This window comes from Pinus tabuliformis, chromosome 6 (genome assembly GCF_031772625.1).
Source record: "Pinus tabuliformis cultivar Carrire ecotype Pingquan chromosome 6, CPIR1, whole genome shotgun sequence".
In the NCBI taxonomy this organism is placed as follows: domain Eukaryota; kingdom Viridiplantae; phylum Streptophyta; class Pinopsida; order Pinales; family Pinaceae; genus Pinus; species Pinus tabuliformis.
Genome location: NC_142292.1, coordinates 974,079,306 through 974,096,644, shown reverse-complemented (window position 1 = coordinate 974,096,644; position 17,339 = coordinate 974,079,306). Strand labels below are relative to the sequence as shown.

The window sequence follows — 17,339 nt, the reverse complement described above, 5'->3', positions numbered from 1 at the left end:
ATAGCTTTGATACACATCATTCCAGCTGAGGCTCTGCAAGGAAAACAATATGCTGCCCTAATTCAGGCCTCTCGTCCCTCTTGAATAGACCTGCAGACTACCTTGAAGTAACAGCCCTGAAGAGAGGCTTCACAAGAAGAGATGATCCATCCAAAAATGTTCACAATTCAACCCAGAAGCAATACATGAACTCGGCCTATCTTCGAGCTTATGATTTTAGACCTACAAGGACAAGTTCACCCACTCAAAGAGCCTAGAGTTTATCTCATGCCCTGCGGCTGACATTCTGAAGTATCGCGATCCCCTAATCAGCTAGATTAGACCTGTGGCCGGGATGAGAAGGACTCGAAGTGGTTGCGGCCTACTTAGAAGAGAAGACTTGTACACAAGTATGCCAAAAGCACCATCCAGTAGCCCTTGACAAGTGCGGCTCCCTTTCTGCTCAAACTCAGTCCTGAAATTGAAGATAAATGAGCCCAGAACAATTCACAAATAAGCCCAAACTTTCTCCAAACTGACTTCAGCCTCCTGCCTGTGGAACGCGGCATATGAAGGAGATTAAATTGATCCCAACCTTGCCCTCATTACCTTCGCTGGATATCTTCTTTCTTTTGCGGCTATTTCAGAGAGAAGAATGAGATATATTGATGTGTGAAATGAGGTTGTACCGTTGTAGGCACCTCTAAAGATATAGATCGATGGGGAGTCAAGTGAATTCAAACCGGATAATTTTAGATTTACTTGAATTCAAACCTCATGCTTCACATCCAGTGAACCTTGTGACTTAAATATATGCTATTGTTCATTACAAACTATTATTGTAGTTGCATCTTTTCAACATTCAGTTCACTTTTGAATAAATATTTTTTGTTCATTACAAACTATTATTGTACTTGCATCTTTCCAATATTCAGATCAGTTTTGAATACATCTTTTTCGCATTGCAGGTAACACTTGAGAAAAACACTCAAGCAATATTCCTCAATTTTGGAATTGCTTCACAAGAAAGCTGTACATTGCTTTGAACATTTTGCAATATTGCTTCTATTTTGTGCAGTATTAGAAGGCTCAGACTTACTTCGAATATATCTCACATAACAATCACTTGGAATTTGCACGGTAAAGAAAGAGAATTTGGAACTGTTAAGATAATGGCAAAACTTCATTTGTAAGAATCCATGAAGTTGACTAATTAAGAGGACAGACCCTATCCTCCAATTTATTCTTGCATATTATTAAAAAGAAAATAGTATAGCCATTAATACACAAAAATTGTTAAAAATAATAGAAACAAATTAGTTGATTCGTAGCCACTGATAATTATCAGTATCACAATAATAATACCAATAAATATAATTTATTGCATAGCAAAGGCATTTTATAATTTTCTGCAGCTACTTACATTAAATTATTAATAATTTGAACAAAAATACTAATTTAAGATACTAAATTTTTATTTTATAATAATAAGCTTGGACCACATATTTTTCACGCCTTCTACATATATATATAAGTTGAAAAAAATACAGAAGTCCTATCAGAGCAGAGACAAGAAAGAAAGCAAATGTATCTACTAGCATATTGGAAGTAAAGCCAACTCACTGGTCCCAGCTTAATATGGAATTCATGTTGTACACCATCACGCAAAATCCTCACAGCACCTGTTGCATCAGCTTTCTTCATGGATACCAGATGATCAAAGGTTATCCGTTCCCTGTTCCTAAAATGCACTGCATTAACCATGATATTAGAGGATAGAAATTTTCCACAGTACAGAAAATGTAGATTGTATCAAATCCAAAAACAGTAGATAAGGGCATAACCACAGGTGGTAACAGAAGTTTTCAGCATGAACATTAAATTGTAAAAGGCTAAAACAAGCACCCAGAAAAGATCACAGCACCCAAAATTCTGTGAACAGTGCTGCAGCCACATTTGTAAATTCATAATTTCATTGTAATAGTGACCTAAATGAAAAGCTCAAGCAAATAATATACCTGTCCCATCATTTGCAATAGGAACACCATCAAAAGCAATAATTACGTCATCTTTCTTGAGCACCCTATGTGAATCACTGAGGGGGTTAATTTTGCTAACTAGCACACCTGTCAATCCAGGTGGCATCTTAAGGTGCTCCCTCAGCTGCACATTTTCAGTAGGCTGACATGACAAACCCAGTGTACAAAATCCTATATATTTTCCCCGTTCATTCACATCAGCCATAAAATGCTCTATTATTGGAACAGGGATTATGTACCTGCACATAGCAAACAGGATCCAGACAAAGCAAATCATTTTTCACTCTCATCTAATTTCTTAAAATGAATCAAACAAAAATATTTTACTTCTAAAAGTGTATAATTCACTCTTTAATCGTATTCAATCTCATAGAATATTTGAAGGAGAGATGCAAGAATATCTGAAGAAGGGATGCGAGAACCAGCTTCCCTTTTTAAAAACTCAGACTAATGTTTAATAACAGGTGAATTGCATTATCAGAATGAATAAATTCTACCTGTGGAAAACTGTAATGAGAAACAACTTTTTGCTCAAATCTTGCACGTAAGTTAAATAAATTCAATGTGTAACAGAATATTCAATTGTTCTTAGCATAACTTGTATCTAACTATTTTGCTGGAGCCTTACAAAAATTGGAAGCTGTCTTTACATAAAACATAAAATATCATGAAAAGTAGGGAGTGTCCATGGGTTTGCACACAAGGTTTTCCCTGGAATAAAATAAAATAAAACATAAAATATGCCTGTCCGAGTTTACTAGAAGGTGTAAATATGAAAGGATGAGATACAAGAGCAATTTCAACCTTATCAAAAAGTCCAGAATAGGAAACAACATACTGATGTGTCCCAAGAAGGGAAACATCTCAAAAACACTCTGGGTATAGCAGGAAAGACATTTCTTTCATACCCACTGTTCCAGGTATGGCTGAGGAATGTTTCCCAGGTGTACCTCATACAGAACTCGTGTGTCCAGCCAGAAAATGGCCAGAAACTCTGTTTTATTCCAATTTTCCAGCCTGGGATGCAGCCCACAGCCCATCACTTAGAAGTTAAAAATACATTAAAACAAATTGTTGCAGTCCAACGCAAATAACCCTTTAAGCCACATGTGATACTCTAAAAGCCATCCAAAACTTTGTAATCGACATGCAAGGAGCCCATCAAAGTTTGCAGCAGCATAGAATCCAAATCAAAATAACAAAACAACTTGTATTTATCTAGAAACCAATCCTAGTCTTTGCTGCTCTCCTTAGTTTGATGGTTATATCATATGTTGATTGATTTTAGGTTGGAGATGAAGTGGCATCGTTAAAAGTTTCTCACTAGTTTTATACCTCAATATGCTTGATTGGAAAAGGAAATGTACATGTATCACATAACAAGGCACCTGGTCTTGCTTGTCTTCTCTTTTTTTTACCTAAAAAACTATAGAACACATCAAATCACTAATCTGTTTTTCAGGACATATTAACATGGCAGAACAGTGAATTGATCTAGGGAACCCCACTTCATGCCGAAAGAGAGCTGGCCTAAAGTGAAGGCAGGTTCTATTGATGTGACAGTCGATAGAAGTTCCAAGAGTTGCCTGAACATTTGTAATTAGGACGATTTGGACATGAGTGCAAATCCAGTAGGTAACAGGATCAAAACTGCTTATCCTCAAATAATGCAGGCATTGGACATATGGATAATCTGGTTGTCATCTACTGATTCATAAGAAATACTAAGGACATGTATTATAGATGGAAACTACTTAAGGGTGAAAACATAACTATTGGAAGTAAATTTACACTCACCCTATGTTTTCTGCCCCGGACAGGTTTTGGAAAGCTACACCAGCAACCTTCTCATCCATAATTGCTGGGCCTCCACTGTTACCTGGGTTGATAGCTGCATCAATTTGTATAGCCATAAGATGAGAAGCCCCATGCACATATTGTGTTAGTTCTACCCTTGAGACAACTCCTCTAGTCACAGAGATATTGTCGCCACCTGGAGTTGACAACAAAATTCACGTTATTAAGGATCATTAACCCGACCAAAGCATCTTCTGATTATGTTCACAGATTTCAGAAAGACGTGTAAACTATATGCAAAGATATAAGCATTAAGGAAGTGATATAGGAGAAAACTGTCATGACATTCCAGATTACTAAAAACACAATAATATGACGCAAACATTAACTGCAATCCAACAAGGAACATAAAAATGCCTTCCAGACAAATAAACAAGCAATTAACATGCAATTAGCCAATTACTGAATTACTACCTTACCCTAATAGAAATGTTGGGCACTAGATGTTGCATTAAGACAATTTCCAATAGGTGTAAGCCAAAACACTCAAATCTATGGAGATGGAAAAAATGATACAAGTTTCACAGTCCCTATCTTTTTTCTAAAAACGTAAAAGAAATTTTTTAACCCTGACAAAAGATAGGATGGCAACCAGCATATAAAAGAAAGGGGAAAATTGTGTCATTGTTGCAAAATCACAGCAAGCAAGATATTCTTAACGGTAATAATTATCACATAGGAAAATGCAATTGCCAAAACTTAGGTTTGCAAGGCATGCCAAATGGCAGATTGAGAGAAGGATTCTCAAATCTGGTGGAGTTTTGACATTAAAATCTTTGATGCTAGATTACCTCCTTACTTTCACTGTTCAGATCTACGCAACCTCAAACAACAAAATGGGTACAAGTTTTGGAAGAGCTACACATATATATATATAGAGAGAGAGAGAGGGAGAGAGAGAGAGAGAGAGATACACACACACACATACATATCAAACAATACAACAGATTTCTAGGAAACAGGGTATATATATATATATATAGACACATATACACACATACATATCAAACAATACATCAGATTTCTTGGAAACAAGGTATATATACACACATATCAAAGAATACAATAGATTTGCATCTATATATACACACACATCAAAGAATACAACAAATTTCTATGAAACAGGACATCCACACACACACACACCTGAAAAGGAAAATCTTTATATACATATAGTGTGTATATAGATGGGTGAGAAGTTAGAACTTTGAAGTTTCAGTATCATTGTTCTTGAACTGTAATTTTTCTATATTAGTCTACAAATATTTTTCAGCATCTAAGATGTCAGACCCACCCACAACTATTTGAAAAGACAATTAAAATTAAAAATTGTTTTTACTCATCACAAAAGGCACTTGCAGGTCAGTGAAAGTAGGGCACTGTAATTACACTGACTATGGTTTGACTCCCCCATGTCACATGTTCGCTCCTCATAAACTATTTCAAGAAAATTCCACAAATAAAGAAAACAGGTTAATGAAGATTCCACAAATTCGTTACTGGAATTCATTTGTTTAACCCTATCAAAAATCCCCATATTTTTGTGGCTTCTAGTTGTGGCCTTTACAAGCCTTAAATACTCCCTCTTACCCCCTGAAAATGCAAGGCTCATTTTGCATTTTCATTGGCATCTTTCTCTCACTAGCATAGCAGAAATCCATGGAGTTTAGTGATGATTACAAGTTGCAACAAGAGACTTATGGTGCCATGCACCTTGTTCTATTTTGCCCCACCACAATCCATCATCCAAGGCAAGAAAAAAGTGTAGATATTGTTAGCATGAAGAGAGACCTGGAAGATGAACACCCTTGCTTGGAAGATGACATGCCACATAAACATGCTTTATTGAAAGCAGAAGTCAAATAAACAATTGAAATGAAGAACACCCTACCAGGGGAGATTGTCAAGGAACAATTTATGTGGAGGTGTATTGATCTGTGTAGCTTGGGCAGGTACTTCTGCACAGACCTAAGTGTTTAGGCATGCAGAAGTCAAACACAATCTCCTTAGCACACTTGCTCTAGGTTGAGCAAGTTTCCTTGTAACTTAGGAAAAAGCACACATTAGTACATTGGCTCATTGAGCTAAAGTAAACTTAGGAAAAGTAAAGTAATTTACTTTAGTAGCATTGTTTAAATCTCAACCATTGATCTCAAGTGAGGCGAGATCTAATCTTGGCCATCAATTACATTGGAGGTTAGGATTAGGGATTTAGCTCAATGTAAAGTTATAAAAGCAAGGCCAAGGATAGGGAGAAGACACACTAGTGGCACTAGCCTCAGGTGGAGGAGGAATGTGATACTCCAGAGTATTGGGTCTGATGGAGTGCAGAGAGACTGGAGATCCAGATCTGTAGAGAAGATCGAGCACTGATCTAGGGTAGAACTGTTGGATCAGATCCAGGATTATTTTGTATTATGTGTTTTCTTAGTTGGGCTATTATCTCAGGACGGAAGCCCAAGTAGGTTCTAAATCATTGTTAATGATGAATTAATTTGATTGGGCAGAAATCTATTTGTGTCATTGTGATTGAGATCAGTATATTTGCTTCCATTGAATTCTATTGTATTAAGAACCTAGTTATCCATTTAAATCAGTAGATCAATTTTTCTACTAGGAATTTAAGTGTCATGTGTTAGGTTTGTAAAATCTAACATGATACTAAAGCAGAAACTTTGCAGAAAGTCGATCTCAGAATCTCAAAAGCCAAGGTTTGTACAAGATCGCTAGGTTGGGTTTGGTTGCGATCGTGCAAAGGTTGAATTTTTTTGTGTTGCAAGTGGGGCTAATTTAATAAAAAAAAAGCATTGTCGTCACACCACGCAACCAGCAGTCGCCAGGGCAAGGGTCGTGGCAGAATGGCAAGCTCAAGAGATTGACGGCTCAGATCGTAACAAGGTTTGTAGCAAGGACAATCCAGTTGAGAGAGTCATCATATAGGTCCATCTAGCCGCAACAGGAGAAAAAGCGGAGAGAGACGTGAAAAAGGTTGTGGCCAAACAATCGCAAAGACAAGTTGCGGCTGCAAGATATTGAACAACGCACAAGGCAAAGACTTGACATCTAGTAGCAAACACCCAGTGGCGGCACGAGAGCACCGACAAACAGATCAAGCAAGCCTCGCGCATGATGTTCCAATGTAGTGAGGAACACTGAAGCAATTGCGAGAACTAAAAAGAGCCGCTAGCTGCCACGAAATTGGAAGTCAGTCATCATGTGTTGTTGCAATGAGAAGGGTTGTTGATCAACTGTAATGAGGAAAGTGCAGCTGATGAGGAAGATGAAAAGGCCATATTGAATTAGTGGCAAGAGCAATAGCGTCAAGGACGACCTCCTACTCGCAACAAATCGAGTCGTGTCGAGGGGATCAACAAACCAGCAACATAGTCATCAAGTGAGAGGTTGACCATGCGCAAAGGAAATTAGTTGAAGGAGGCAACCACAGACTCTGCCTGAGTTGAGTTGGACAGAGCCAAATTGGTGGCGACGAGATGAACACTGTAGGGCGCACCCTGGATGGGATCTCGATCGCAGCTATCGAGGGCAAGTTTTAGCGACATACAATCACGGGTTGTGAATGGGTAAACAATTGCCAATAGGTCGTGAGGAAGGTCGATGGCAATCTCAAGAGAGTTGGAGAAGGTTGTGGTGTTGCTTGTGGACAAGCAAGTCAAGTTAGGCCTATGCAGGAAGAACAACTACACAGGGCCACAACTGTGGTATCGCAAGTGGTCGCATGGAGGCAAATATTGCATGAAGAATATGCACAGGGAGTGTCAAGGTCGTGTGTGAGGAGCCATCGAGAAAGGGATGCACTGTGCAAAGTGCAGTCAGACTATGGATAGGCCAGTCCTAAAGAGAGTGACAGGGTCTGGTGGTGCCATAGAGATAGGCTACAGAGGATCATACCTCAAGCAGTGTGTCGTGTTGGGCATGATCAAGTAGTTGTGAGACATAGTAGCCAACAACAAGTTGTTGTGCAAGGGATCTGCCACAATAGGAATGAGCCAACAGTTGTTGGCAAAGCTAGTAGTAGTCAATAGTAGGTATGAAGGACAGTACCAACAGCCAACAAAATTGGTTGAGGTCAGCCCTCAGAGGGGTAGAGGGAAACCATACTAGTCGAGGGATTGGCAGCAGATTTTGTGGGTGTCTCAAAGGACCGAGATAGACCCACAACAATGCTAAGACTTAGCACGGGAGAAATGGCAAGAAGCATTGTAGTGATAAAGAACAAGGAGGAGGAGGTTCTGAAGGTTGAGTAGCTCAAAGGGGCTCAACCTTCAAGTTCTAGTAAGGAGGAGCCGCTGGCAAATTCCTCCAAGTTTGTCAAGAAGGTCTCTTGGTACGAGATGACCTTGTAGGATGTTTAGGAGCAGGAGGCCTCTAAGAACAACGCCAAGGGGAATTGGACTTCGGGTATCTTTCCAAACCAGGTGGCAGAGAAGGCTTCCATTTCAGAAGAAACAGCCAAGGCAACAAATATAGGTCCAGGATCAAAGATAGTTCCAGGGGCCAGAAGTACCTCCCTCGCTAAGAGGGAGTTTTGAATTTTGTAGCTTGGGCAGGTACTTCTACACAGGCCTAAGTGTTTAGGTGTGCAAAATTCGCCCATGATCTCCTTAGCACACTTTCTCTAGGTTGAGCAAGTTGCCTTGTAACTTAGGAAAAAACACATATTAGTATGTTGGCTCATTGAGCTAAAATAAACTTAGGAAAAATAAAGTAATTTACTTTAGTGACTTTGCTTAAATGTCAACTATTGATCTCAAGTGAGGCGAGATCTAATCTCGGTCGCAAATTACTTTGGAGATTAGGGTTAGGGATTTAGCTCAATGTAAAGTCATAAAAGCAAGCCTAGGGAGAGGGAGAAGACACACCATACAATGGCACTAGCCTCGGGTGCAGGAGGAATGTGATAATCCAAAGTGTTGGGTCCGAAGGAGTGTAAAGAAGCTGGAGATACAAATTTGTAAAGAAGATCGAGTATCGCTCTAGGGCAAATCTGTTGGATCAGATCTAGGTTTATTCTGTATTCTGTATTTTCTCGGCTGGGCCATTATCTCAAGACAGGGACCCACGTAGGCTTTGAATCATTGTTAAATATGAACTGATTTGATTGGGTAGAAATATGTTTGTGTCATTCTGATTGAGATCAGTATATTTGCTTCTGCTAAATTCTATTGTGTTAGGAACCTAGTTGTGCATTTAAATCAGTAGATCAAATTTTATGCTACGAATTTAAGTATCGAGTGTTAGGTTTGCATAAATCTAACAAGGTGAGCATCAAACAAGGCCAAACGAAGAAAATTCCCTACCTTGTAGGAGGCCCAGAGCATGACATTGGCAAGGAAGGAATTAATGAACACAAGGGAGAAAAGCCCCTCTTCGAAGAGTGGTATGTGGCACTAAAATTGCATTTGGCATGGTCAAAGGCCCACTCAATGTTGAACACCCCCTTCAAGGAGGTGGCTAGTGTTGAGATCACAAAAGCAAAAAGTGTTACTTTGGCAGGTCAATGACAAATTCCAAGCATTGGACTAGATCCCTCATTCTGAGAGGACCAATTTTGACTTTTGAAGCACTGGATTTCAATAAGGGAAAGAGTATTTTTGATGTGAAGCCCACAATGTCACATTTGTTCAAGTGGGCCTAGAGACTAATTAAACCCTCCTCCAACGCCTATAAATACAAGTGACCTCCACCTCATTTATGCACACATCAACATCTCTTCTCTCTCACTTGCTTGGATTGGTTCGCACAAGTCTCAAGCAATTTTTCTTCTTCACACGTGCGAAGGTCTTGGAGGTTTCTTTCACTATTCTGCATTGACTTTTTCTGTTGGATGGTTTCACCACTGTTTGACCGAGTTTCACTTCTTGATTTGACTTGCTTTGAATGGGAAAAGTTTGATCTCATCAAACCAAGTTCATTAGTACACAAACCGAGATATTCTGGGTTGTTTGACTTGCGTTGACCGCAGGCCTTGACTGCAGGAAATTGCAGATTTTGACCGTAGACCTTATCTCTCATTTTACCGAATTTGACTAGATTTTTGTTGACTATTTTTTGCTGACTTGGACTAGCAATTGAGGCCAAAGTTGTAGGTTGTTGACCGAGCTCTTGAAGGGTTGTTTGACCGTTGACTAAAGGACTAGTTAGGGCATGTTGAGTGTTGTTGACTTTTCAGAATTGCATACTTTATGACAGTTGACCAGATTTGACTATTGACTCATATTTTGGATATTGGTTGCTTGAATTGATGACATGTCAATACTTTGACTTTGATAATTGTTTTTGGATTTGGGCTCATTTTCTCCTATTTTCATTGCATTTATTGTTCTATCTTTAGTTACTAGATTGCTTATTGGATGAATTAATTGTTACTTAAAGTATTGTTAATTGAATAAGTGAATTGGGCTAAAGTAATTGAAACAGCATAGAGCGGGGCAAAAATTAACATGGTATCAGAGCTAAGGTGAAGGACAAGCCCAAAGGAGACAAGAGTTGAAGCAATCATCTTGAAAAGTTGAAGGAGCCTATCTAATCAAGTCAAGATGTCTACCTCTTACTTCAAGGAAAATGAGAAGTTGGGCGACTCATCCAATTTTGTTGCTTGGACGATCAGGTTGGAAATAATATCAAAGGACAATGATGTTTTGAAGTACCTACAAGGAAAAGTTCTTAAGCCTCCGGAGAATGCTCCCACTGCTGCCAAGACCAACTACAAGAAAGGTGAGTTAAAAGCAAAGAAAATTATAGTTGATGGTTTACAAGATCATTTACTTGCCTATGTTGGAAATTTTAAGAAGTCTAAGGAGATGTATGATAAGCTAGCTGGCATGTATGAAGTTACCAATTTGAATGAAATCATCTCCTTGAAAGATCAACTCAAAGATATGAAGAAGAATAAAGGAGAATGTGTAATCCTAGATTATGAGGATATCTTGTCTTAGAGATCAATTGTAGAGAGTTGGGGAATTGTTCCTAACAGGGAGTTGGTGTTGGTAACTCTTAGAGGTCTCCCTCCTTTTTGGGAAACCTTCATTACCACCATAAGCAACATGTGAAAATTGGCAACTAGGGCCAAATTCCACCTTGGGATAGCTCATTTGATGGAGATGGCGATTGCATTAAATTCCTCTTTTCAAGAGGACCAAAATTGATATAAAGATCATCTAATTTGGACAAGCAGAAGTGTGTTTTTGAATTTATGCCCACACGTGCAAATTGTTCAGGTCAGCCACATCATCATGTAGGCTCATGAAGCCCAATGGACGTGACTCTTCACCCTCGACGACTAGTATAAATACAAGTTCCCTCTCACCTAATTTAGCATCATCATCACACACATTTCTTCTCCTTCTCTCATTGGTTCATACAGCTATTGGGCAAATCTTCTCTCTCACATGTGTCGTAGAAGGACGAATTTTCTGGGCAAATTGTAGGGCCGAATTTCAAGACTGTTGCAGGAGTTTAACCAACATTGACTGGGCACTTTGACTCATCCTTTGACTGTGATTTTTGTGGCAAAATTTCGTTTTTGGCAGGCCGTACAGTTTGGCCTAGGAACCAAGAATATTTGGGCACTTTGACTACAGGGTTGACCGTAGACCTGACTGCGGAATTGACCAAGTTTGACCGCAGTTTTCAGGGTTGTTTTGGGCTGACTTTGGCCACCTTATTAGGCTGAGTTTGACTAGGTATGACCGAGCTCCAAAAAGGAAGATTTTTTGTTGCGCTGACCATCTTTGACTTTCTGGTTAGCGCTGAATTTGACTACAGTTGACAGCAGATTTGACAGGGTTGTTTTGACTGTGATTTGGCAAGTCAAATTTTCACTTTTGTACTCTCACTCTGCTGAACATTTGATATAACAATGAGAAGAATTGATCAAAGGTTTTCCCCACATTGGGGTTTTTTCCCTAGCATCCGCCAAATCTGGTGTCCTCTTGTCTTCCGCATTTTGTTTCATGTTCTATCTACTTTTATTGTCCATGTGATTAATGTGTTTGCTATTGAAAACTAAATTGGAAATTGTCATTGGGTTGCTAAAGGAACATTGAAGTAATTGTGTTAAACATAGAACATACCATTGTTAACTAAAATTAACATGGTATCAGAGCACAGGTGAAGACAAATCCCAAGCAAGAGAGAGAAAAGCAATCACTAAGGGAGAGTTGTTAGACAAGATTATTGGACTAGCTTTAATGGCTACTACATCTTACTTCAAATCTGAGGATAAGCTCAAGGACAAATCTGACTATCATGCATGGAAGATGACTTTGGATTTGACTTTAGAAGAGCATGATGCCATGGACTATGTGCAGGGAAGAGTCGTAGAGCCTCTTTCAAATGCACCTGCTACTGCAAAGACGAAGTACAAGAAAGGTGAGGTCAAAGCTAAACGAATTATCATAGAATCCATTCAAAAGCATTTGGTTGCCTATATTTCTAATTTGGGAACATCTAAGGAGATGTGCGATAAGCTTAATGGGATGTTTAAAGTAAACAATGGAAATCAAATCCTCTTTCTCAAGAACAAGTTGAAAGACATCAAGATGGATAAAGGGGAGTTTATCCAATCCTATTTCATGAGGATCACACAAATCAAGAATAACCTTCTATCCATTGGAGAAGTTATTGTTGTCAGGGAGCTCACTCTCATTGCACTTGGAGGTCTTTCAAGAGCATGGGATGTGTTTAACACAACCATTCTCAACAATGACAGGATTCCTAGTTTCGATGAATTATTGGCTAGATGCACTCAAGAAGAGACAAGGATGATGGAGAAAGACAAGCCCTCAAATGGAAATGAACCTATTGCCTTCTCCACTCATGCTAAGAGGAAGAATAATGTTGGTCCAAGGAGACAAGGTCAAGGGTTCAAGCAAGGATTCAATGAAGGAAGGAAAGGAAGGTGCTACAGTTGTAACAAGTCTGGCCACTATGCCAGAGAATGCCCTCACAAGAAGAATTCTCCAAGGGATTACGACAACAACAACCACAACAATTTCAAAGGCAATGGCAATCAAAGGAACAACAAGTTCAACAATAAAGGAAAGAGGAATGCTCCCACTGCTCGATATGGAAATGGTCGACCTCCCAAAAGGACGAGAAATTCCAAGTACGAGGAAAGTAATGTAATAGAAAAACAAAAGGAATTTTGTCTTATTTCCACTCTATCTACTGCCTCTCCTCCGAATACTTTGGATCATTGGTTGATTGATAGTGGAGCCTATTACCCACCACTTCGTAGGTAACATCCCCAAGAGAAATTTTTCTCCATGATGAGCCTGAGCCGGCAGCCCCTTGCAACCTCCTACTAGCTCATTGTGCCATTTCTCTGCCACTTGAGCCAACCATGTGATCCCTCACCCACATGTATTGATCGTATGTTTGAAGGTGGGCCTCTCGTATCTAAAGGTATGTCTTGTCATTTGGTAATTGAGTATTGGGTTTACTTGTCATGGATACTTTTGGGTATGGATTGATGGGGGGATTTGGCGGAAAGGGTGAGCTTAGTTTGTGCTCTTGTCCCCTTGATCTCTTTTGGTTGTTACCCTTAGATCTTAGTCTCGTGGGATCTGCTTTATTGACCATTTGGTTCTAGGGGGGTACTACATGGGAAACCTCGACTTTGGGTGCATGCTCCCGTTCCTTTAACCGCATATATTACTCGCTTTCCACTCACTATACCCCATTCATCATTTCTCCCACCTAGGTCCACATAGGGCTAGCCTCCCTATCCCCTTGCCCCCACCTTGGGTCAGGCCTAGAATGATGCCCCGAAGGTTGAAGAAATCAAAAGAAAAAAAAAAAGCATAATGCGCCACATTTAACAGGAAATTGTACCACAAAATGCAAAATATGGTCGGGCCAAAATAATTAGCACGTGAGGAAAAGTCAATGCATGAGCCCTACCCCAATCCATGGCCATCACCCTGGTTCCATATGCCCTAGATGAGCCTCCTTTATCATTCAAGAACCCATGATTGTCCCAACCCCTAGAGGGCAATGAACCACCCTACCCAAAAGGGGTAATCACTGTTATATCTTACACATCATGCTCTTATCCTTTGAGCCCCGAGCAGTTAATTAAAGAAAATTCATAAAAGGCAAAAGGCATATAAAGAAGGGTGGAAAAATCAAGGTCGGAGCACCTCATGTACCACGATTTCTCCCTCCTACACATTACATACCCAGGTGTGGGCTTCCCCTTATCTAGCTACCCCTATGCCCCAATATGTGGCCCAGGATTGCCCCTCTCATTCCCTACTCCATTCCACTTATTTATCACTTGCTACCCCCATTAGAGGGATGTACCTTGGACATATTATCCCCTTTAAGGGCTGAAACCACCTAATAAGGTACTTAGTTAACCCCCTTTGGAGCTTGGAGACACTAGCACATGCCAAAGCCCACTACGGAAGGGCATGCCATTATGAAGTGTCCACTCTGTTATCCATGATTTGTAAACTCTTTTACCTAATTATTTTAATGACTGGTTGTGTTGGAAGCCTAAGGGACGCATTGGACCTTATGCAGGATTACAGGTGGTTTCCATTTGGGTTTGGTCTCCCTATACGAGATCCTAACCCCAGAGGCCTACATTGGCACATGTAGGGTGTGCATCGAGAGCCATTGGCCTCCACAGCAGTGGACAACATTCCACGGATCTTCATCGATGCTCAGAGACTACTAGCAATCCACTTTTGGGATTATAGTGATATGCTTGGTACATTATGCCTAGTAGGCCCCCACAGGAGCCCTACTTGCTTGGCAGGTGTCTCAGGACTTGTAGGATGTCATGACAGCAGCATTCACTCCACCACTCGGACTCTTGCAGAGGATCTACATGTATCTCTGATTCATATGGAGACCCATGGGCTCATTTATGTGCCCTAAGACCCACTGGGAGCACCACAGGTCTACTACTTGGAGAACAAGGGGCCACCCCCTTGTCCATCATATTCCGAGTAATTTATTCCTCAGTATGACACTTCAGGACATTATTAGACCTTTGGAGGGCCCCACGACATGTACATATTATTATTTGGCCCCTTGTGAGGCTTATCTTTACGCTTGTGAGCCATTTTGGTGGGCTTGTCACCAATAGGGGTTTTATTTGCATATTATTTTATCGTTAGGGGTTAATGTAGGCCTATAGGCTAATTTGAACTCCTTAGGAGGCTATATATTGATGTTAGATACACTCATTTGGATCATCACTTGACTTGGGATCTCTCTAATCATAGAGAACTTCAAATTTTTTTCCTCAGAGGATAGTTTTTTGGAGATGGATGAATTTTGACGTATGGATTTGGGCTATTTTTCTTGTCTTGGAGCTTTGTCTTGCAAACAAAATGTTGGTTGGATATATTTTGTAACATTCTAAGTAAATTTTGATGTTATTATTCTTGTTGCTGCATACTGCTAAAATTAGGGCTAGTTGTTGCATAATTGAAATGTGGAACTAAGCATGTTTTAGCTAATTTAATGTATGGGCCAATCTTATATGAATGAAATGTCCTAGAGATTATTTGTCTTGATAAGCTTGCATCAGTTGTGTTGAAGTATAAATGCTTGAAGGTCACTTTTCTTTTCCTTCTCCAACATTGGATGAGGCTAACTTTCCGGACCTCCTTGATCAAGAAACCAAGTTCTTACTCATCATCGTCCTCGACTCCATATCCCCAAGTGAATTAGGCACTGATCCCTAAAAAGGGTGGTCATCTCCTTCACCTTTTTCACCTTTTACCACTTTTTCCCAACTCTAGCCCTCATAGGTCACCTAGGGCATCAATTTCCCGCGAATTGACCCAAGGAAAACCTTCGATCTCCTATAGGCTATTGCGTTGGTGGGTCCCCTCCCTCTCCTACAAATTTGAGGCAATTCTAATGGTGGAATCTCTGGGAATCCCAAGCCCTAGCTCTAGGACAGAATTTTGCCTAGGCATCCCCAAGGCTAGACTTCAAAGATCAATTCAACCTTTTGAAGTAAATATTCTTGTTTGGTCCTTTCCCTTCACCTTGTCCAGGATAGGAACATAACCCGTTGCTACATTCCATCCCCGAAGCTAGGTTGGGTCCACTTGGCCCCGTGTGGTCCTGCTTCTCAATAAAGACTACTTGTCAAGGACCATTTGGGAATCCAAGTTTCCCAAGGATTATAGGGATTAAGAACCTCGTCTATAAGTCTATTCCTTCTCCCTCAACCCTCCAATCCTCACCCCTTACCCCCGGAGAAACAAGTCCCTTGCTTAAAGGGCAAGCAAATTCCATTCTTCACTCCATCCTTGGGAAAGGGTTTTCAGGGCCACTTCCTGCTTATCCATTGACATATACTTTACAAGTGATCCATACACTACCGAGACTCCTCCCATCGGTGAAAGTCTGAAAAGAGCAAGAAGACTTAGTTGTGGTGATAGTGGGCTAGGCCTCCACCGTTGCCCTTAACCTAGCAGTTGCCCTCTTAGGAACCCCCTTTAGGTCCCCTGTTGGTTTGAGTGGTAACAGAGCCTCAAGGCACTTCACTGGGTACAAGGAGGCCCTCTCAAATTTGGTTGAAAAGAAGACTAATTTGGAGATGATACTTGGAGATATTGCCACCAATCTCATGAAAGGAATAGGTATTGTCACTCTTCACTTAAATCAAGGTCAAACATCTACAAAAAGTATTGTATGTACCCGATTTGAAGAAGAACCTAGTGTCTATTTCTATGATGGAAGATAAAGGCTTCAATATAGCATTCATTGATGCAAAGGTACATATTTGGCAAAGAAAACCTAAAGATGCATTTACACTTGGATTTAGAGTTGAAGGTCTCTATCAATTTGGAGGAAGTCCTTTGGGAGCTTTACTTGCAATGAATGAGGAATATGAATCTATCATGAAAAATGATGTCTGGGATGTGGTGCCTGTTAGAGAATCTAGGGCAAAGTAGTGTTGTGATGATTCTCCGTGATTTGATAACAATTTGTGAAGTCTTTTTACTTTTCTTGTTAGCTTATTCTTCTTCTTCTTATTATTAGTGCATGTGTGTGTGCTTCATCAAACTACTACCAAAACAAAATAACAAGAACACAAAAATTGGCTCTCTGCCAAGGACAAACCCTCTCCACTCTTGAGAGGAAAACCCTTTGTAAGATTTCTCTTATTGAAGCTTCTTATTTGAACAACTACTAAACCCTAGACCCTTGACTAGGATATCCTCCAAGCATAAGTCAAATCCTTCCTCTTTATGTACTGTAACTTCAGGCACATGGACCTCTGTCTTCTAACACTTATGCTCCTTAGTACTTCGTCCTTTTCTGCTGCTTGTCTAAGTTAGGAAACTCTAGAATCTTAGGGCTTCTCTACTTCGCTATAAGGAGGATCTTCTTCGCTTTTCTTGGAGACCTTTTAGACCTTGTTATACATCTAAATGAGGTCTCTTAATATGTTGCCTTCATCTGCTGTCA

At 40.1% G+C, this 17,339-nt stretch overlaps 1 protein-coding gene across 1 annotated transcript in view; it reads right to left on the bottom strand.

The window, feature by feature from the left end:
* Positions 1-17,339, bottom strand: part of LOC149262244 (protease Do-like 10, mitochondrial) — a 176,195-nt gene that overhangs the window by 90,789 nt on the left and 68,067 nt on the right. The window contains exons 3-5 of the mRNA XM_089423761.1: positions 3,816-4,011; positions 1,998-2,257; positions 1,603-1,730 (exon numbers count right to left, since the gene is read on the bottom strand). Of these exons, the coding sequence (XP_089279887.1) occupies positions 1,603-1,730; positions 1,998-2,257; positions 3,816-4,011 (584 nt within the window). The remainder of the gene's footprint in view (positions 1-1,602; positions 1,731-1,997; positions 2,258-3,815; positions 4,012-17,339) is intronic.